This window comes from Vulpes vulpes, chromosome 4 (assembly GCF_048418805.1).
Source record: "Vulpes vulpes isolate BD-2025 chromosome 4, VulVul3, whole genome shotgun sequence".
Taxonomy (NCBI): Eukaryota; Metazoa; Chordata; class Mammalia; order Carnivora; family Canidae; genus Vulpes; species Vulpes vulpes.
Genome location: NC_132783.1, coordinates 83,608,108 through 83,625,159, shown reverse-complemented (window position 1 = coordinate 83,625,159; position 17,052 = coordinate 83,608,108). Strand labels below are relative to the sequence as shown.

At 41.1% G+C, this 17,052-nt stretch overlaps 2 protein-coding genes and 1 non-coding gene across 7 annotated transcripts in view; all 3 read left to right on the top strand.

The window, feature by feature from the left end:
- The first annotated feature begins 1,601 nt into the window (after nucleotides 1–1,601).
- Nucleotides 1,602–17,052, top strand: part of ANXA7 (annexin A7) — a 44,980-nt gene continuing 29,529 nt past the window's right edge. The window contains exon 1 of one of the 5 annotated variants that reach the window (XM_072755099.1): nucleotides 1,602–1,795. In XM_072755099.1, the coding sequence (XP_072611200.1) occupies nucleotides 1,692–1,795 (104 nt within the window). In that variant the 5' untranslated portion in view covers nucleotides 1,602–1,691. Of the gene's footprint in view, nucleotides 1,796–13,482; nucleotides 13,608–14,094; nucleotides 14,407–17,052 lie in introns of those variants that run through there. The other 4 variants (XM_072755108.1, XM_072755103.1, XM_072755107.1 and 1 more) reach the window with 4 other exon arrangements.
- On the top strand, nucleotides 1,661–9,513 carry MSS51 (MSS51 mitochondrial translational activator). The gene is given in 8 exon segments (XM_026004540.2): nucleotides 1,661–1,795; nucleotides 5,701–5,945; nucleotides 6,215–6,370; nucleotides 7,412–7,536; nucleotides 7,735–8,301; nucleotides 8,627–8,720; nucleotides 9,082–9,262; nucleotides 9,265–9,513. Coding segments are annotated over 7 exon segments (1,425 nt in total). The 5' UTR covers nucleotides 1,661–1,795; nucleotides 5,701–5,724; the 3' UTR covers nucleotides 9,346–9,513.
- LOC112929076 (U6 spliceosomal RNA) lies at nucleotides 15,838–15,942 on the top strand. Its single transcript, XR_003236869.1, has one exon. It is a non-coding gene; the product is annotated as a U6 spliceosomal RNA (small nuclear RNA).

Genomic DNA, 17,052 nt, shown 5'->3' with positions numbered 1-17,052 from the left:
AACATCATTAGCAAACTAGAAGAATTCTGGGTTGATGGTAAGAATGCAGAAAGGTAGTATACATTAAGAGTGTTAGAAAATCACCAAGTGCCTCATAGACCACTTCCTAACTGTGAAATAAGAACCCCTTTTTAGTCTTTCTTCATAACTGTGAACCATAGAAGTATTTTTTAAGGTTTCACAATGAACCACAAAAGCATTTTTATGGCTTTTTAAAAAATGTAACTGATGATGAAAGCAAACTGAAAAGTTCAGCTCTTTCTAGATTGTAAATTGAAATGTCTACCAGAGATAGTATTAGTGATGGTAAAATATAAATTAATATTCAATATCAATTTTTTTCTATATGTCCCTTTACATTCAAAGAGGATACTCCTGAATTAGAAAAGGCCATCTCTGATTTCTTGTGCTTTATGCAGTTCAGCTATTATTAACAGAATTCATAACCTTTAAAAGTTCTACAAGTTAAATTTGAAATAGGCATTAAACCTTTGCTTAAAATGAGTTATTCCTGTTTTACTAGGGTTTTTCCCTATTGCAACTGATTTTCTTTCTCCACAGCTATTCTGAATAATATGTAATGTTTTGCTGCATCCTTAACACTTTCACTCCCTCTGTGTGTAGTTGTTTTCTACCGTTTGGGGTTCTTTTAGAATCCATGCTTTCCATCTGTTCATATGTAGATTTTTTATTTGCCACATTCCAGGATCTCAATTGACTGCAAGTTCTGTTTCCCAGTTTGATGATGTTCACAGAGGCAGGTAAGTGCCATAACTGGGACCAGATGTAAGCAGAAAATCAGGTCTTACAGTCATATAGGACCACTGCCCTGATAATTTCTGGTAGACTCTGGACCTTGGTAAGTGAAAAGGAGCTAGGAATGTGTATGTAATTAAATTCCCTGGATCAGCATTCATTAGAAGAAGGAATAAGGTGTTTGAATTTATTCTTTTATATTTTCTGTTCCTAGAAAATTGAATGCATTTTTAGTCGATAATATTTTGGTTTTGCTTACTTTATTCCTTTTTTTATTCTTCTTTTGAAATAAATGAGTGTACATGATGACATTCAGAAAGTACGTTGCTCTCCTTTTTGAGAAAGTGAATTTTACAAATTAATTTTGTTTCCCCTACAGTTGATGTCCTTTTATACGATTAAGTGAGCTTTTGCAATTCCTCTTGGGTATTATGTTTGTGTTTAAGCCTAGCTTGATCATTGTTGAATTGTGTTTGAGCAGTGTTTGTTATGCTAAAAGGCACTTTGGGTTTGGGTTAACTTATCCTGGGTCTAGACTGACATCCAGAACTCCAGGCAACTCTAGGCGTTGTTCTGTTGCTTTGAGGTAGTGCCTACCTTTCCAACCAAATAATCACTTCTGAACTAATCCCAGGGTTTTGGGTTTGTTTTCTCTGACGGTGTGGACTGAGAGCAGAAATGCCTTAGTGAGAGAGGTTCAGGAAGCAATAGGCTTTATCTTAACTTAGCTTGCCTGACCTTGGTGAGTTTGAGAGTGTTGACAGAGTTCTGAGCTTTCTTGGCAGAGAAGGAAGGTCAGAAAGAGAGAAGTCCACGGGCAGGGGGCCAGGTCCCTCCTTACCTCGTTAGGGAGAATTCAGTGTTGTCTGTCTGGTTGGCAGGGCACACCTAGTCACAGAGACTCAGCATTTCAGCAGTTTGCAAAGAAAAGTGATATGAAGGGACAGCTGCAAGTCAGCCACAACCTAGATATGAGAAGATCAAGCACTCACTTCACTTGGAAGAAAGAGAGAAGGAAGGAAGCCGAGGGCTTAGCAGGGTAAGTTACTTTTCCATCAGACCATCTGCTTGCTTAGTTTATAGTTGAGTAAAACATTTATCACCCCAGGGAGTGTTAATCACTGATTAAGCAGCTGAATGTGCTTAATAATAGCAATATTCCTAATCTATTCCTCCTTTTCTCTTTTTTTCCAACTTCTTTTGAGGATTCCCCCTTTCCTTATCTTCCCAAAGATGTTTTGTGTTTGCTGGTGAATTAGGGAAAATTAGATGGGACTTTCTGGTCTGGAAGTTAGTGAGAAGGTTACTGGTTTGGGTGAAACTTGCGGCTTTGAGTGGTGAAGGAGAAAGACAGAAGACCTTGTCTGGGAATAAGTTAATATTGTAGGGAATTTGGAGATGAAAGATAAGAGTTTTTCTAGACTGTCCAGTTCTTGTCTCCTGTCTCTTTAATCCTTGGTATTAGTGTTTTCTCTTTTATATACTGGGAATAAATTAGAGCCCGTCACTGGGAATGGCTAGAAAAAAGTTAAACTGATCCCCTGTGAGGTGAGGTAGGTTCTGATCTCTGGAAAATTCTAAAAGCTTATTATATAGAATTCTTTCCAACTTTTCCCTTGTCCCCTCTTTTTTTTGGCTAAGTTTCTCTCAATCCTGTCTGTTCCCTCAAAGTTGGAGGATCTTGGGATTCAGTGCAGGAAAGTTAGAACCAGGGAAGCTGGAACTGGGCCTAGGGTACACAAACTCAGGAGCCCTATACAAATGCAAGGACCTTCCTCCTAGAAATTTAGTTCATTTGTATCATAAACTTGCTCTAGACAGAGGAAATGATTAGAGATTTCACTACCACTCCTCCCCAAATGGAGGCTTGATAGAGCAGATGAATGCTTCTTGAGTTGCAGTGATTCTGGAAATGGGATGAGAATGTGTAGTGATTAAAAGTGGAATGAAGGGGTGCCTGGGTGGCTTAGTCAGTTAAACTGATTCTTGATTTCAGCTCAGGTCATGATCTCGGGGTCATGAGATTGAGCCTCGCATTAGGCTCAGCACTCAGCGCAAGGTCTGCTTAAAATTCTCTCCCTCTGCCTTTGCACCAGCCACCCCCCCCCCCCCCCCCCCGCTGCTTGCACAGGTGTGCTTTCTAAATAAATACATATGTACATAGAAAAATACATTTTTTTTTTTAGTGGAAGGAAGAATCAGGTCAGTTGTTGCAAATGGTATATTCAAGTGTGAAAGTATCCTTTAGTAAAATGGCATGACCTTTTTTTTTTTTTAAGATTTTATTTATTTATTCATGAGAGACAGAGAGAGAGAGGCAGAGACACAGACAGAGGGAGAAGCAGGCTCCATGCAGGGAGCCCCACGTGGGACTCGATCCCGGGTCTCCAGGATCATGCCCTGGGCTGAAGGCAGCGCTAAACTGCTGAGCCACCTGGGCTGCCCAGGACATGACCCTTAAATCTTAAAATAATCTATCACCTTCAGGTCTAATTTCTTCTGTATTAGTGAGAATGTAGAAGATATGATATGCAGATGAACACATCTCTGTTCTGTGGACTCTGAAAACATCCATTTATCTGGGATGAGGGGAGAGATCATAAGAGTGTAGTGAAAGAATGAGAGAAAGTACAAAGGAAGATACAAATTAGTTCCCTCGTTAACTGAGGACAGCAGTTTGCAAGAGCTAATTTGTAAGATAATAGATTTTTTTTAATTTTTTATTTTTTTATTTTTTAAAGATTTTGTTTATTTATTCATGAGAGACACAGAGAGAGAGGCAGAGACACAGGCAGAGGGAGAAGCAGGCTCCATGCAGGGAGCCAGAATGTGGGACTCCATCCTGGTATTCCAGGATCATGCCCTGGGCCAAAGGCAGGCACTCAATCACTGAGCCACCCAGGCTTCCCAAGTTTTTATTTTAATTGCAGTTAGTTAACATACAGTGTTATGTTAGTTTCAGGTATATAGACAATAGATTTTTAGCTGGATGATTCTGAGAGGTCTTTGTTCTGCCACCTACATCTCAGCTGAATGATTTTTCTTAGAGTTTTTTCCCTAACAAATCTAGTCCAAAAGGATTAAATGTCAGACTATTTTTGTAACAAAACATGATCCCTGATTTGAACTTTAATAGTTATCTTATTCACAGTAAAACCAACCATTGTCAGCATTTTTATCCTCTGCCATTTCCCTGTCCCTGGAGGCACTTAATCTGAGGGTTAATAATTTTTTAGATTCTCAATCTCTACAGATACTTTTATTTATTTTTTAATTGAGATGAAATTCATATAACAAAATTAATACTTTTAAAGTGAGCATGACACAAAAAAATTTAAAAAATATAAAGTGAGCATGATGTGTCGTACATTCACATTGTTGTACAAACACCACCTCTGTCTAGTTCCAAAACATTTTTGTCATCCCAAAAGAAAAGCCCATAACCATTTAGCAGTTACTCCCCATTCCTCTTCTTCCCAGCCTCTGGCAACCATGAATCTGCATTGTCTCTGAATTTACCTTTTCTCAATATTTCATATAAATGGAATCATATAATGTGTGACCTTTTGTGTCCGGCTTCTTTCAGTTAGCATAATGTTTTTGAAGTTCACTCACATTTTGTAGCATATTATCAGTACTTCCTTTCTTTTTATGGTTTCATATCTGAAATATTTATTGCCAAATCCATATTGACACTTTTCCCTATGTGTTCTAAGACTTTATAGTTTTAGTTCTTACATTTAGGTCATAGTTAAAAATCAAATTCAAACTATTCTATTTGATTAATTTCTAGAGTATTCCCATCTATATTTCTATGTTCATGCTCTTTTTTGTGCTTAGAATTCCTTTTTTCTGTCTCCATGTATTCAAAATATTACCATCATTCAGGAGTCTATTCTGACTGCTACCTGCTTTATAAAGTCTTCTTACAGCTAACCAAACTGAAGAGACCCTTTCCTTCTGATCTCCCATTAGTGCTTTAGTTTCACTTTTCTTATAGGATTTACATGATGCCTTATATTATAATTTATTATAATTTGATCCTTCTATAAGACATTTAGATATCAAGTATATTTTTCATATTTGTTTCCATTACAATACTTTATGAATGATCATATATGTTTAGCAATAAATACTTGTTGAATGAGTGGATGTTTTTGTTTTTCCCAATATAGTTCCTTTTATTTACTCAGTCCTAGTGGAATGAATGGGAAAAGACAAGACAGGGAAGGAGACCTAGGTAGTGGGTGAGCATGGGACTAGTTCTATTTCAAAATTCACCCCATTAGGAAATTTTCCTCATAATTTGTATAACTTGCTTTGACTACATAAATCTTAATATTGTGGTGATTTTGTATTGCATTTAATTTCTACTTATGGGTTGATTGCTTAAAAGTGTGATGATAGGTCTTCTAAAATGAATGTTCTATTTCCCTAACTAGGTGAGATTGACTGACTCTCCAATTAGTTGGTAGTTTGGGACAACCAAAACTTGTTGTTTTTTCCTCCCTTATTTAAGTTGATTTTCTAAATGCATAATAATATATAAATATATTCTTAGTATTCAATTCAAACATTACAGATAAGTCTAAAGTTCCTTTAGATTAAGCCAGTTTCTATCTCATTACTTCTTTTCCTCCTCAGAGTTAGTCATTGTTATTAGTTTTATATGAGCCCTGCCAGACTTTTTCTATGCATTTACTTACATATATATATTTCATATAGAACTTCACATGTAACACATATATGTATAATTGCATTGATATGCAATTCTTTCCCTCCTATTTTTTTAATTGTCCGCGGTGATCAATAATCAGTAGATCCTAAATAAATCTCACTGATACCTGGGTCTGAGAGACTGGAATGAGAAGTGAAAGGTCAAACATATGAAAACAAATCACATTTGTCTGTCTTGCAAAATTTCCATATCTCTTCTACATATAGCCCCCCAGGTATCAGTGGACAGCCATGGCTCCAAGATCCCGGCAACGAAGGCACAAGAAATCCCCCTCATCGGTGACTCCCGTGGTTGTGACCCCACCCACAGTTGTGACCTCTGTGCCTCTGACCCTCTCAAAATCTGACCCTAGTATTGATGCACTTGGCTTCTTCTCCTTGGAGAATAATGTTCCTGGCCTATCCCAGCTAATCCTTCAAAAGCTAAACATGAAAAGCTATGAAGAATACAAGTGAGTTACTAGTTCTGTGGAAGAGTAATATATTATCTCTGGTAGAAGTGATTTTAGAAAGCAAGAAGGAATGTAACTTGGGAAATATGGGGCATTTACAATGAGGGAGTTTCTCATCCTGACTTTTGCAAGGTTTATTACTATAGAAGAAATATTTGCTTATGTGAGAAATAGTGGGAGTAGATGGAAATATATAGGAGGCAAAGTATAGATCGTGAATGATTTTGGAGATCTTCTTTCTATTGCTACTTCTCCATGCCATTTTGCAGGTTGGTGCTAGATGGGGGTGCTTCTGTATCAGGCTTTGGATTTCGATGCCCTCAAGAAATGTTCCAGAAGATGGAGGACACATTCCGATTCTGTGCTCACTGTAGAGCTCTTCCTAGTGGCCTTTCAGACTCCAAGGTCCTACGGCAATGCAAGAGGTGACTAATTGGGGCTAATAATAGAGTCTTCCAGAAATGATCCTATTCTAAGACTTCATTGCAGAAGGAAAGGTCTAAGAGTTTTCAGAATAACTTCAGGCCCATCCTTCATTTTGTGTGCTCCAGGCCGCAGAAAGGATTAGAAAAGGATTTGGCTCCTCCATATTTTGGGTATTATGGGGAAGTCAGACCATGGTACAGTAGTCCCCCGTATCTTCAGTTTCACATTCCATTATTTCAGTTATGCAAGGTCTGCTACAGTCTGGAAGCAGATGATCCTCCTCTGACTATTGTCAAAAAGTCAGTAGTAGCATAATACTGTATTACAGCACCTGTGTCATTCACCTTACTTCATTTCATCATGTAGGCATTTTATCATCTCACATCATCACAAGAAGGGTGAATACAGTACAATAAGATACTTTGAGAGAAAGAACACGTTCGTACATTTATTAAAGTATGTTATAATTGTCTTGTTAATATCTTACTGTGCCTAATTTGTAAACTTTATCATAGGTATGTATGTATAGGAAAAACCATAGTATGTATGTATATATATATAGGGTTTGGTACTCTCCATAAGTTCAGGCATCCACTGGAAGCCTTGGCACTTTTTCCTTGTGGATAAGGGGGCGGGGGGACTACTATATACTATTCTCTGCCTCCCTCTTGAGTACTCAAGGGGAAAGATCTTATCTGTTTTGAGGAGGTTGGAGTTGAGCCATACCTGTGATAAGAGGGCAGCTGCAAACTTCTGGGTTTTTTTTTTTTTCTGTAAAGAATGTAAAAAGTGAGTTGTTCCAGATACGGACTGAGGTATTATTCTGACCCAAGAGAATAATTATGTTCCTAGTATCTCATGCTTCCCCTGCCAAATGTAATCTCCAAATTTGGTGTATTAGCTCTCACTCCTCTCCCTACCTTCCCTACCCAGTGACCTTTCTTTCTAGATACAGGAGGTATCAGTTCCCTTCCCTAGACATCCCTAAATCACTTTTGAGGTATAGGAAGGAACATCTATTTCTGGGGCTCATCTTTCAGGTGCAGAAATGTCTATTACTGTGGTCCAGAGTGCCAGAGGTCAGACTGGCCAGAGCACAGGAAGGTTTGTCAAGAGCTGCGTCTCGTAGCTGTGGACCGTCTCATGGAATGGCTTCTAGTCACAGGTGAAGTGGTGGTGTTGGAAAACTTTGCGACAGTAGTCATAGTTGGTTGTATTTGGAGAAAGATATGAAAGCATGTTGTTATGAGGAAACATGAGAAACTGAGTGGGGCATTGCTGGTCACAAGTTGGAGGAGTAAACTTGGAAGGAATATTGAAGGCAGGAAAGGATTAGGTCACTCTTATCCCTTCTTTCCTACAGGTGCTTTTGTCTTACCTTCAGGACCTTGGCCATGCCTGGCTGAAATTGTACAGGGCTGGGATACCTGGTTTTCTATGCGACATTTACAGCTAGATGCTACACTGGATGCTGTGCTAGGCAGTCATGCCATGACCGCCTTGTGGGCCAGTGTAGGACGACCAAGGCCAGACTCAGATGTCCTGCAAGGCTCTTTGAAGCGGCTGCTGACAGATGCCCTATCACGGCCTTTGACACTGGGCCTTGGGCTTCGGGCCTTGGGGATAGATACTGGGAAAATTGGGGGAAGCACAGTGCATGTGGTTGGTGCTTCCCATGTGGAGACATTCCTCACTCACCCTGGGCACTATGATGAGCTTGGCTACATGTTTCCTGGACACCTTGGCCTCCGTGTGATCATGGTGGGTATAGATGTATCTGCTGACTTTACACAGAGCACCTCAACTTCCCCTCTGGAACCTGGCACAGTTCAGCTTAGTGGCCATAGGGGCCTCTATCATGATTTCTGGGAGGAGCAGGTAGAGACTGGACAAATAGCTCGTCCAGATTTGGTGGTGGCATTCCATCCAGGTAAGAGTCATTCAGGGGAATACTGGGTGGCTTTTCTGGGAATTCTCCATCCTGACTTTTGTATCTTCTATATTTGGAACCCCATTCATTTGGTCAGGTTAAACATAATATGATGACAACCTTGATTGATCATTAGCCATATGTGCTATACCTGGGTTCAGAATTTTCCATTGAAGAACCTGGGGTGGGTGATGATGGTAAATAAGCATTGGAGGTGAGCAAAGTAAGGGGAGGGGTGGACACAATCCAAAAAAGTATCTTGCTTAGGGTCTACCTTAGCCTTTCCCCTCTCTATATCCATTTCTGGGATTTTTTTCTCCCATAGGTTTCCATGCTTCCCCAGACTTGATGGAGGCTTGGCTGCCCACCCTCCTGCTACTTCGTGATTATGAGATCCCTACATTGATCACTGTTTACAGGTTTCAACTTTTTCCTATTTGTATACCTCCCTGACTCACTCATACCTCTCTCTGTATAGATGAGCTCATTTCTCTCCCCCTTGCTCATCTTCTATCTTCTGGTGAGGATTTTCTTCCTTTCCACACTTGGCTTTCTAATCCCCTTGGAACCAAGTCCTATGCTAGTTAATCAGGTACTTAGTGACACATGTGGGAGGGAGGGATACCCTTGCCTGTATAGCCTTAGGTAATTTGGGGGATTGGTGAGTCCAGAAGTATCAAGTTCTGAGGAAGTTTCTCCGGTGTCTCTCATAATTGGCATAGCAATTTCTGCTTCTTCTTCTTTTTCTTCTTCTTCTTCTTTTTTTTATGTCTCCTATAGCCATCAGGAGTTGGCAGCTTCTTTGCAGATTCTGGTGGACCTGGATACACACATCACTGCCTATGGAGCTAACCCTTTTGCGTCCCTCAAACCTGAACAGGTCTATTCCAACCCCAACAAGCAGCCAGTATACTGCAATGCCTACTATATCATGTTTCTTGGAAGTTCGTGCCAGCTGGAGAAGATAGGAGGCAACGGGAAGAGAAAGTAGATGGTGGTTTTTTTTTTTTTTTTTTTTTTTTTTGGTGGGGTTTAAATAGCTAAACCAGATCTTGACTAGATTCCCCCCTACCCCTCCTGCTCATGGTCTCTCTCTAAAATAAATAAATCTTTAAAAAAGTTAAAAATAAATATCCCAAGGTATATCAGACTTAGTTGAATATACTGGAGTTAATCTAGTCTACACCATAATAAATTCACTTTGCTTCTCAAGTCGCTTGTTATTCTATTTCCTATTCACTGGCAGGTATTACTTGTGTAGTCACAACACCTCAAGATTAGAGGTCTCTCTCTTGCCAAAGGAGTGATTAACACCAGCTCTCTGTTTGGGCCTGCAACTCTGCCACATCCTGTCTCATGCCATCTTTCTCTTATCACATTCTCAAGATTAGGATATTCCTTAGGTATTCGTTCCTACAACCTTGGCATGATCTCAGCCTCCCACCCCTAATCCTAACACTTATATACATTCCTATTGCCCACTCTCAGAGGGGTAGTGTTAAAATTCATGTAGTTCTGGGGCACTTGAGTGGCTCAGTTGGTTAAGCATCCGACTCTTGATTTTGGCTCAGGTCATAATCTCAGGGTGGTGGGATCGAGCCCTCTGTTGGGTTCTACACTAGGAGTGGAATTTTAAAAAAAAAGAGTTAAATGAAAATGTTTGCAAAACTGGAGGACTCACATATTCCAATTGCAAAGTTTACTACAAATCAATAGTAATCAAGACAATGTGATACTGGCCTAGGATAGACATATAGATCAATTAAATGGAATTGAGAAGCAAGAAATAAATTCGTAATATTTATGCTCAATTGATTTTTGACTAGAATGATAAAACAATTCAATGGGCAAAGAACAGACTTTTTAGCAGATTGTGCTGGAAAAACAGGATTCCACATGGAAAAGAATGAAATTGGACACATACCCCCCCACACACACACAACATATAAAAATTAACTCAAAATGGACCAAAGCCCTAAACTGCTAAAACTCTACAGCTCTTAGAAGAAGACTTAGTGGTAAATCTTCATGAAGTCGGATTGGGCAAAGATTTCTTAAATATGACACCAAACCTGTAAAGCAGCCAAAATTAAAATAGATAAATTAGACTTTATTGAAATTAAAAACTAAAAAGGACAACATCAAATGAAAAGCATGGGAGAAAATACTCATAAATCACATATCTGATAATGGACTTCCATCCAGAATATATATAAAGAACTGTTACAACTCAATAAAAAAACATACAATTTGTAATACAAGTTGGGCAAAAGATCTGAATAGATATTTTCCCCAAAGAAGATATACAAATGATTGATAAGCACATGAAAAGACGCTTAACATCTTTAGTCATCAGGCAATAAAAGTCAAAATCATAATGAGGGACGCCTGGGTGGCTCAGCGGTTGAGCATCTGCCTTTGGCTTAGGGCGTCATCCTGGAGTACCAGGATTGAGTCCTACATCGGGCTTCCTGCATGGAGTCTGCTTCTGCCTCTGCCTATGTCTCTGCCTCTCTCTTTGTGTGTCTCTCATGAATAAGTAGAATCTTAAAAAATAAAACAAAACAAAACAAAAAAACAATGAAATAGCACTTCATCCATTAGAATGATGTAATTAAAGACTGAAAATAAGTGTTGGTGATATCGAGCAATTGTGATCCTCATAGACTAGTGAGGATATAAAATGGTGCACCATTCTTGGAATACAGTCTGGCAGTTCCTCAAGAAGTTAAACATTGAGTTACTATTTGGTCCAGCAGTCTTGCTCCTTGGTATGTCCCAGAGAAATGAAACCATGTACATATGTGGTCATAGTGACACTATTCACAAGAACCAAAAGATAAAAACCTAAATGTCCATCAACATACGAATGAATAAATGTGGTATATCCATGTAGTGAAATACTTGGCCTTAGAAAGGAATGAAGTACTGATTCATGCCCAAGGTTCATGGATGAACCTTGAAAACATGTTCATTGATGTTCGTGTTAAGTGAAAGAATCTAGTCAAACACTACACAGTGTATGAGTACATTTATATGAAATGTATAGAATAAGCAAATCTATGAAGACAAAGTAGATTAGTGGCAGCATATAGATGAGGGTTATTGAGGTAATGGCTTAAGGGTATGGGTTTTATTTTGGAGGTGATATAAATGTTCTTGAAATTAATTGTGGTATAGGTCTATATGTGACTATATTAAAAACGATTGAATTGTACACTTTACATGAGTGGATTGTATCCTCATAAAGCTGTTACAAAAAAAAAAATTTTTTTAATCTTAGAGAACATAGGGGTCCCCGGGTGGCTCACTTGGTTAAGCCTCCAAGTCTTGATTTTGGCTCAAGTCATGATCTCAGGGTTGTGGAAATGAGGCCCATGTTGGGCTCCACGCTAGACACATAGTCTACTTGATATTCTCTCTCCCTTCTGCTCCCCCTCTTTGGGGGAGCAAAATCTTAGGGAATGTAAAAACAGAGAATACTTGCTAAGTGCTTAATGCAATGCCTAGCACATTGTTCATACTTAATAAATGGTACCTCTTGTTAAATTCATACTACTTTAGTTTTACACGGTAATGTAAACACATTGAGCTAGCAATACTGTGTAAGTACTGATTTGATGATGGAAAAACCAGTTGGATGTGCCATGGTTCAGACAAGATAATGCAAGTGCCAGCTAAAGTGATAGTAGGAGGCCTGGAAAGGTAATTTCTAACAAGTGAATAGTGACAGTTTATAGACAAAGAATGAAAGTAAAATCTATAGAGTTTGGTTACTGATTGTGATGGGTGAAGTGCAATGTATCAGAAACAAATCAGGAGACAGAAGCCACACAGTAACAAGGGACACAAAAGTTTCCAACTTAGTAGACTGGTGGTGAGAATACCTAAGTCTAAATGCCTAGCTTCATGCTAACTGCTGAGAAATCTAAGATGGCTTCTGCCCTTAAAGTGTTTCCAACTTAATAGAAGGAGACTGACATCATTAAGCGCAATATATTTCCTTACTCAGCAAATGAAAAAATTTGCATTTTAAAAACCTTAGTGAAAATCCCTTAGGATAGTGCTATATGGGATTCTAGCACATGCTCATCTCAGCAGGTCTGTCAGAGCCATTTTTTCCCCCTCCAGTATTGGATATAAATCTCAGCTTATTTGATCACCAGATCAAATGTTAGTCTGGGTTTTGGGGGCCATTCATTTGGGGGAATGATTTTTCTAAAGAATAAATTGGGCTATGTCATTCCCTTGTTTCAACTTCTCCAAGAGCTTCCCACTGAAACCAGAAAAAATCCAAATTCCTGATGAGGAAGCTTTTGGGTGGAGAAGCATGTAGAGTAATAAGTTGATGGTTCTCAAACTTAAGTGTACATTAGAGCCACCTGGAAGGCTTGTTAAATTGCCAAGCTCCACCCCTAGAGTTTGATTCAACAGATCTAAGGTTGAGCCCCAAATTTGTATTTCTAACAAGTTTCCAGGTGATATTGCTGCTGCTGGTATGGGGACCACGCTTTGAGAACCACTGTAAAGGGAAGCTGGTTTTTGCTCTCGAATAAACTTTTTTAAGATTTATTCATGAGAGACACAGGGAGAGGCAGGCTCCCTGCAGGGAGCCCGATGTGGGACACGATCCTATGACCCCGGGTTCACGCCCTGAGCCCAAGGCAGACGCTTAACCACTGAGACACCCAGGTGCTCCTGGAATAAACTTTCTTAATGAGTTTAAAATACTGGTCTGAGCCCTTGAAATTACGTTAAGATATTTAATGCTAGTGTGGGCGTCAGATTTTAGGGCTCTAGTGTGAGGGGAGCCTAGTGTCACCCAACAACCCGTTTAGAGTGGTTTTGATTGACGTATCTCGATATCTGAGTAGCATCCCCAATAAGAATTAATTCATTTCATAGGGATCTAATAAAAGACACGATCTTTATCCTTTACAAGGCCTCAGGGGAGGACAGTAAATCAGGCGGAGGGGCCGCACCTGGACGCCCAGCCGCCCATCACGGAAAGGGCTCCGGAATTTCTTAAAACCGCTGTGACTTGAAAGAGCCTCCAACGGAATTAGAAACGTGACAAAACCGGCCGGTGCCCTGGCAGGCCGCGTCTCCCCACAGGTGGGGCTGCGGCGCGCGGACTACGCGACAGCCTCGGGCCCGGCGGGCGGCCCCGCCCCCCGCACCAGGGGCGTTCCCGCGCTCCCACCGGGCTCGGGCGGCGGCCGCGGCGCTCCGCCTCTGCGGGCCCGCCCCCGGCTCCATCTTGCTGGCGACCAGGGTCGGGCTGTGACGCTGCTCCCCCGGGCCAGGTGAGGAACGGCGCCCCCTACCCCTCCCGCCCCCCTCCCGCGCGTCGCCTCGCTCAGGCCCGCTGAGGCCCGCGGTCCGGGGGGCGGCCGGGCCCGGCGCGTGTCCCCGCGGGGGGAGGGGGGCGGCGGAGGGGCCTGCGGGGCGGGGGGCGGCTCTGCGCGCGTCTCGGGACCCGGGCTGCCCGGCGGGGGCGGGGGCGGGGGCGCGGCGGCGGGGCGGCTGGCCAGCCCGCGGGTCCTCCGCGGCCCGAGGGTCAGAGGGAACAGTGACACAGGTGGGGGGACTGAGGCCACGGCCCAGCTAAAGTGACCTCAAGGCAGGCAGAGTAGGGAAACCAGCAAGGAGCAACAACGAAAGCTGGCGGGCGGGGATCTCCGGGTGGCTCAGCGGTTTAGCGCCTGCGTTTGGCCCGGGGCGTGATCTTGGGGACTCGGGATCGAGTCCCACGTCGGGCTCCCTGCCTCTCTCTGTGTGTCTCTCATGAATAAATGAAGTCTTAAAAAAAAAAAAAATGGCTGGTGACTGGACTTTCCGGTGACACAGCAAATTTAAGGAAATTTGTCCGGCGCCTCACCAAGCCTAGGACAGAATGCCTAAGCCTCAGATGGTGCATTGCCTCAAGGAGACTGTTCTGGGAGATAACATTCCAGATTGGATTCCTGGCCCCTGAGCAGCAAGCGTCGTCCCGAGAGAACACTTCCTCTGCAGAGAGAGAAAGAGAGAGATGGAATGTTCCCCATCAAGTGACAGAAATGAGAAGTCCTGACGGCCTTTAGACTCCCTGGTTTATTCTATCTGGTAGGGACCTAATCTGATAACCTGTCCTAATGAGAGCTAATGAGTTACCTTTCAGGCACTAGTTGGCCACTCCAAATTTAAGCTGCTTTTCGGTCCTCACTGATGGTGGTGGCTGCCTACGCTCCCCTGAAGTCTCCGCCGGCCCTCCCTTTAGTTCTTCATCTAAGGGCCCTGACTGACAGATTTAAATTGTCTTTCCTGACCAAGAGGCGGGTTTCAGAAAGCTGTAGTATCTCCTGTTGGCCATCTTCTCTTCACTCGCCCTTCCTGTTTTGTATTTGTTTCAAAGATCTGCAACAGCTGCCTCTTGTGTTCCTTGGACTTCTTGCCATCTTGAGACTCCTGTAGTGAGACCCACCCCTTTTAGTAACTGACTCACTGGGTGGAGATGGTTTGGAGAACCAAGAATGATTTCTAGTCTTTTAAAAGTAGTTGCAGATCGAGAATGTTAAAAAGGAAATAAAAGGTCTTGTTTACCAGTATAGTCGTCTTTATTCCTTGGGCAAAATGAGTAATTTGTTGAGTCATCCTGAGATTTGTTTAGTTTTTTGCAAAGGCTTTTTAAAATCTGCCTTTTGAGTAGATGATACATGCACAATTCCAAAAGAGCTAAAAGTACATTGAAAATTGAGTTTCCTTCCCATGATGCCTCAGCTCGCCTCCCTAGAGGCAGCTACTGATTTCTACTTTTCTGAGAATACTTTCAGGGCTATAGTCTCTTATACATAGAAGCAAATATATCTTCTACGTTTATAGTTGCAGTTTATCTATGCAGGGTTTACCTGGCCTTTTTTCCACACTTAATATGATTTAGAGATGGTTTCATATGGATTTTAAAAAACTGAATTTTATTTTTTATTAAGTAATCTACGCCCAACATGTGGCTTGAAGTCAAGGACCATGAGGTCAAGAATCACATGCTCTACCAACTGAGCCAGCTAGGTACCCCAAAAGCTGCTCGTTTTTAATAGCTATGTAACACTTCATTGTTCGGAATCCATTCCACCTGTACTTTATTGATGGACTTTTATTTATTCTAAAGATTTTATTTATTAGAGTGAGTGAGCATGAGCCAGGGATAGGGTGGAGGGCCTGAGAGAGAAGCAGACTCCCCGCTGAACAACTAACATGAAGCAGGGCTCCATCTTGGAGCTCAATCCCAGGACTTTGAGATCATGATTTGAGCAGAAGGCAGCCACTTAACCACCTGAGCCACGCAGGTGCCCCTTGATGGACTTTTAGATTGTTTTTAATGTCTTCTATTACAAATAGTGCTGTAGTGAAGAGCTTTGTACATGTATAATTTTACATTTGTGCAAATAAGGTACATTCCCAGGAAATGAAATTGGATTCTAGGACTTTTATAATTACATTCTTCAGAATGTACCCAAATTCACCTTCTTAAATTTGTTTTAAGTTTTCTTATATGCAGTGCTTGCTTCAGCAGCACATATACTAACATTGGAGTGATACAGAAAAGATTAGCATGGCCCCTGCACAAGATTTCTTATATGCAGATAGTCTTTACTTCATTTTCATTCTGTTTTGAAACTTGTTGACATAATTTCTCTAGGCCTTTAAGGGTAAGATTTAATATAGTAGTTAAAGAATGTAGAAATAGGACTTTGTCACTGGAACAATTCCTGAGATTTAGAAATTTAAATGTAGTCTTTGGTACTGTTAACTAGTTGCCTTTAAAATTTTTCTCAAAATTATCAGATTTTTTTCCCCTTTCTTTTGACACTGACCTCTTTTGCCGTTGGTCCATCTGATTGTTCTAAGATGCTGTTGTCCTTTTATTCCTTATACCAAACATTCTTAGAGAAGAAAGGAAAAACTGATTTAGCCTCTTCCTATTTTTACATCTGAGCCTTTGAATTCCAAATGATTTAGAACTGACTGGATCAATTTTCTTACTATCTTTCCTATTAACTTATAATTTTGACCCAATATATGCCCATTCATTCTCAGTTTAGTGTTTTTAGCTTCTATCTTGTGCTTATGAGACACTACAATAAATTTTTAAGATTTTACTTATTTAGCTTTTTTTTTTTTTTTTTAAGATTTTATTTATTTATTCATGAGAGACGTAGGGAGAGAGAGAGAGCGGCAGAGACACAAGCAGAGGGAGAAGCATGCTCCATGCAGGGAGCCCAACATGGGACTCTGATCCCTGATCCCGGGTCTCCAGGAGGCTGGGCTGAAGGCGGCGCTAAACCGCTGAGCCACTGGGGCTGCCCACTTATTTACCTTAAAATCCAGCATGCATGAGCTGGAGGAGGGGCGCAGAGGGAAAGGGAGGGGTACAGAAAAGTGAGGGAGAGGTTAAGAATCTCAAGCAGACTACATGCTGAGCATGAGCCCTTACACTGGGCTTAATCCCACAACCCTGAGATCATGACATGAGCTGAAGCCAAGAGTTGGATGCTTAACCCACTGAGCCATCCAGGTTCCCCCTATAACTTAAGTTTATTATCTCATTTTCCTATACTGTGTACTCAAAAGATAGGATACTTTCCTCCCCAACCTTTCTATCAGCACCTGGGACAGTACTTATTACATAATAAGGTTCTGTTATGTTGAATTGGATTTGTTTGGGGTCTTGATATAAAAGAAAATACATATCACTTATAGCCGTAATGGGAA